Source organism: Mobula birostris, chromosome 7 (assembly GCF_030028105.1).
Source record: "Mobula birostris isolate sMobBir1 chromosome 7, sMobBir1.hap1, whole genome shotgun sequence".
NCBI lineage: Eukaryota > Metazoa > Chordata > Chondrichthyes > Myliobatiformes > Myliobatidae > Mobula > Mobula birostris.
This window is the reverse complement of record NC_092376.1, coordinates 97,970,331-97,975,390: the sequence shown is the minus strand read 5'-3', so window position 1 is coordinate 97,975,390 and position 5,060 is coordinate 97,970,331. Positions and strand designations below refer to the sequence as shown.

The window sequence follows — 5,060 nt, the reverse complement described above, 5'->3', positions numbered from 1 at the left end:
AAACAATTCCCTTAATTAAAAACTGAAACAATGACATTTTTTGCTTTGGAGTGAGAAGCCTCGCCCTTTTCAGCAACTAATCTGCATTGAATGGCAATGTGTGTTAGGTATCCGCTGACATAAGAACAGCTTAAACAATTTCCCTCTAATTAAATTAATAACAAAAGCAATGTCATATTTAATGAAAATTCACACCTTATTTATTCAATGAACAGTGTCTGAAAGTTAACTACTGGAAGTTTACAACAAGCTGCGTCTCGCGCTCTTTCAGCACCACGGACAGCTCACGTCCTGGACAGCGAACAGGAGGAGAGTAAGAGAGAGAGGGGACACAAGCTGGAGAGAGAAATTACGATTTGTGAAACGCCGCCTAATCGCCTATACCCATTTTGAAATATGTAGTTTATTTTATTATTTTAATTATAAACGTTATTTCTGCTGAAAATGTGTTAAAAGACTTACCACTAGAACTTCACCACCCTCCTGTGCTTGAGTGCTGAGAATGCTTTAGTGAGCTCATCTTAGTCTAGCAATCTTGTTATTTCATGCTCAATTGATATCTGAGCAAGAGCTGACAGATGCTCCTGGAGCATAGTTGTCCTCAGATGCGTTTTGATGAGCTTTAGCCTCGAAAAACTTCTCTCTCCACTTGCTACAGTCGCAGGCACTGTCAGCATGAGTCTTAGAGCAATGGTGAGGTTAGGATACAGTTCTACCAGATTGTTGCTGTAAATGTAGCTCAGAATCTGCAGGCCAGTGGTTTCTTTTGCAGGCAAGGCACTGACAGCAGCTGACACCTTGTGCAAAAGGTCCTCAGCATCCACATCATCAAGTGTCCTCTCCATGCTTACGCAGCTGTCTTTCAGTGTGTGACTTTGGGTGGCATTTTTCATTTCCTCGCTTCCATAAATGAAGCCAAACAGACTGTAAAATGACTCCATCAGCTTGAAGCACTCACTAATGCCTGTGATAGCAGAGTCCACTAGTGGAAGGAAAACTTCTCTCTTGTACTGTTCCTCGAGTGCCACTGTCAGGGAAGGATCTGTACTTTGGGTCTCGTACTGGAACTGGTGTTTTGGTTTTCTGACTTGTGTAGTAGGAAAGACCATTGGTATCCCACTCTCTTCAGCTATGTCTCTGGCATCTGTTTGGGCAGATGAAAGGTTGTTCTCGCTGTATTCTTTGAGAAATTTCAGAACATTTTCCACCTTGCGCTGTAGCACATCGATTCCCACTTGTGAGCTCTGGAGCAGCTTGCTGACATGATTCACCTCATGTAAAACATTGTACCAGATGATAGCAGTCAGCAGGAATTTCCATGACATGATCTCCTGTTCTAGGCCTCTAGCTGCAGATGTGGTTTCACTGTCACCTTTCTGTGTGGCATGTTCAATCAGTGACAGGAGCGCATTGCCAACATCGGGAAGCTGGACCTTTTGCATCAGAACCTGGTACTCCAGCTGCAGTGCTGTCAACAAAAAAGCCTTGCAGGGGGTGGTTAGGGGAGCAGAGAAGGTTATTGGGGTCTCCCTACCTTCTGTCCAAGACCTCTTTCAGAGTCGATGCCTCCAGAAGACACGGTACATCATAAAAGACCCCTCACACCCTCTCCATGAACTGTTTGTTCTTCTGCCATCAGGCAAACGTTACAGGAGCATCAAAACTAAAACCACAAGGCTACTAAACAGCTTCCTCCCTCAGGCAGTCAGACTGCTAAATAGCTGCTCCACCTGACTCTGCTTTGGACACTTTTAACTTGCACTGGACACTTATAACTTGATTTTAACTGACATGTGGTTGCTGTGTTTTACTATTTATTGTTATGTTTATTATTTAGTGTTGCATTTGTTATGTTATGGTTGCACTGCTCCTGAGAAACGCTGTCTCATTCTGCCCTGCAGAGCTGATGTACGGTTAGAATGACAATAAAGTTTTTTGAATCTTGAATCTTGGTAGCGCAGGACTTTCACACTTTCCACGCAGCACTCCCATTGAGTGTTGGATATGGCCTGGAGGGTCATCTGTGGCACATTCTCCTTGAAAAGCTCCCATCTCTGTGTCAATGAGCTGAATAGTGTGTATAGATGTTGCAGCACCCCAAAGAAGCTCACAGACTCCACTGTTGATTTTGCAGCGTCGACAATGACTAGGTTTAGGCTGTGGTTGGCGCATGGCATGAACAGTGCTTTTTTTGTTAATATCTAGCACCCTCTTCCGCACCCTGCTATTTTTACTCCGCGTATTGCTCCCGTTATCATATGCCTGCCCCCTGCATTTTGAGATATCCAATCCTAACTTCTCTATATGCGTTAAGAAAACGTCGGTTAGGTCTGCACCTGTTATGTCGAGCACTGGTAGGAAACGGACAAAATGCTCACTAACAGCAGCTCCGACATTGATTTGGCCCGTGACAATGTGCAGTGTCGCAGAGAGCTGCTCTGTGTGTGCAGCGTCAGGGGTGCAGTCCATTATCACCGAGTAGTAACCTGATTGTTTTACTCTCTCTGTTATCGCTTCCAGTATCTTGTCTCCAATAAGTGTGATTAACTCATTTTGTATGGTTTTCCCCATGCAGTGGTCAGCAATCTCTTTTTTCTCTGCTGGTCTGACATGTTCGCTCATCACAGGGTCGAACTCAGCAAGCAGCTCCACCAGACCTAGAAAGTTCCCATTATTTGGTTCATGTCGGGTGGAATTGTGGCCACGAAAAGCAAGGTTTTGTTCTGCAAGGTGACAGACTATAGCAATGAACCTCTTCATGACATCATTTCAGTGTTTTTTTCCAGCATTTGCATTTCTTGGTACGTGCTGTCAATGGCACTGTGCATTCTAAAGCACGTTTCCAGTTCGAGCCAGCTATCCATGTTGGCATGGTGCGCATTTGACTTCTCATGATCCTGGAGCGTGAAAGTGAGTCGCTCCCACAATCTGAAACCTCCGCAAGTGAGACTGTGATTTCACTTGCTAAATAGGGTACAGCAGAAACTGAAGATTGAATCAGATGATTCTGAGTACACTAACCATGACCTACGAATGGTTTCTCCATTTTTCATCTTCATAAGATATCTGTCCTTGGTAAAACAATGGCGTGACTGGCTCTGTGGAAAGTTAATGTCCTCTGACTGAACGGGACCTCTCCTAACAATGTCGATCCATCGGTCACTGGTAATATATATTGGCCAATGTGCCGGATCGGTCTCTGTGAATGTTAGTGAGTCTTTCTCTCTGTCTGGTGTGCTGGCGGCAGCATCTCCCTCACCTGTCTCAGTTGTAGGACTGTCATCATGCTGTGCTGCTTGTTCAACAGATAAAGTTTGGTCATCATTATCACCTCCTGTTTGAGTAGAATTGTTCTCCTCATTTTCATTGCTCTGATTACCAACATTTCCTGTACCGCTTACACTGTCACTTGGCACTGCAGCCCCATGCTGTAACGATGGTGCAGCAGCAACTGCAGTCGGGGGGCCTTTTACACATGCTGGACCAAAGAAAGATGTAACTTTTGGGAGACTATTTAGACGTTTTGTTTTGTTGTCTAATATTTTCTGTTTTTCAGCACCACTAGGATAGGAGCGTTTCATTTTCCTCTCATTGAAAAGTAGCCTTCTTTGCTAGGAGCAATGTTTACAAGTGAAGTAAATATTTTAATGTATTTTCTCAGATGTCAGTCAGCAAGCGCCCACTGGTGATTCGGCTGGCAAAAGCAGAGAATATTGTGGCGTCTGGGAGCTGTGCATTAAATTTTTACATGTCAGTCAGGGGTACCTGGGAGGGCAGGGCCCGTTTCAGTTGAAACAGGTGAAACATATCTAAGGCTGCCTATGTGCGAGTGTGACAGCAGAACAGACTGCTCTTACAGAACTGCTAAATGAAATACATACAACATAAATATGAACCAGGGCATTACACCCCCCCCCAACAAAATAGTCATGTCCTCATAACTTTTAAAACATTTGTCATACCATCATTAATAACATCATCTTCAAAAGAATTTCATGATGTCAGAATCTCCAATCCATTTGTAAATGGTAATGACATATCTCGTTAAGGAGATTATCGTAACACTTTGTTCCCCCGGTGCTACATAGGCCAGCCTATGTGGGGGTCTCCTGACTCTGAGACCTCCTTATCCCATCATCTTTTTCCTTTTTTGCCCAATGCCAGCCCCGTAGGCCTGAGCTGAAGTAGTGGTAGTAGTACTTTTTTCAGTTTCAGACACTGCTTGGGATACTTTGGGTCCACATGGTGAAGCTGCCCCTGGTGGATATTACTTGTGCCCTCTGGCCACTTGGCCGAGTTCAGCTTCATTCCCAGTTACTTTAGATCCCAGCCCCCCTGCATGGTCCAGCTGCAAACCAGCCTGTCCACTGCTAGTACTGCCCCTCATTCTACCTGCCTCAATGTGAGAAGAGTTGGGACTCTCTCCCTTAATTGGTGGAGAGTTAGCAAAAGGCAGCATATACCACACCTCCATTTCCTCATCCTCTGAGTCTGTATCCCATTCAGGGGTGGTGAACAGTTCAATCCTTCTCACTATTGGTCTATCAGTCTCCCTCCATCACTGCAGAGTCCTCTTACTAGGTCTAGGGTCCAAGTCTGGCTCTGGGTCAACACACGCCTCTTCTGTCAAAGATAGAATGTGGTTTCGATGGAGAATCTTAACAGGACCATTCCTGTCCTCTGTTTTCACCTAGAAAACTGGTATGTTTGGCATCCAGCCCAGCAGCCAGCCAACTTAGGCTTCCCAGGTAGCCCCAAATTCTATCTGAGGACTCTGTCTCCAGGCATGAGTTGGGAGAACCTAATCTTTTGATCATACCTCCTCTTATTTCCTTGATTCTGCTTGGCAGCCGCTAGCACAGCTAATTCATAAGCCTTTTTCAGCTCGCATACTTCAGATAAGTCTTCGGTGGTAGGTCTTCCTTGCCAGTCCCAAAACAGAGGTCAACAGGCAACCTTGCCTTGTGCCCAAGCGTCAGATAATATGACGAGTACCTCGTAGCTTCATTTCGTGTACAGTTGTAGCAGTGGACCAGATGTCCAGTATGCTGACTCCACGT

At 45.0% G+C, this 5,060-nt stretch overlaps 1 protein-coding gene across 1 annotated transcript; it reads right to left on the bottom strand.

Annotated features, from left to right (window-relative positions):
- Window positions 1-521: 521 nt before the first annotated feature.
- Window positions 522-2,760, bottom strand: LOC140200945 (zinc finger MYM-type protein 1-like). Its single transcript, XM_072264590.1, has 2 exons — window positions 2,112-2,760; window positions 522-1,468 (listed from the first exon to the last, which is right to left on the bottom strand). The coding sequence occupies exons 1-2, from the start codon at window positions 2,758-2,760 to the stop codon at window positions 522-524; spliced, it is 1,596 nt and encodes a 531-aa protein (XP_072120691.1).
- Between the last annotated feature and the right edge of the window lie 2,300 nt (window positions 2,761-5,060).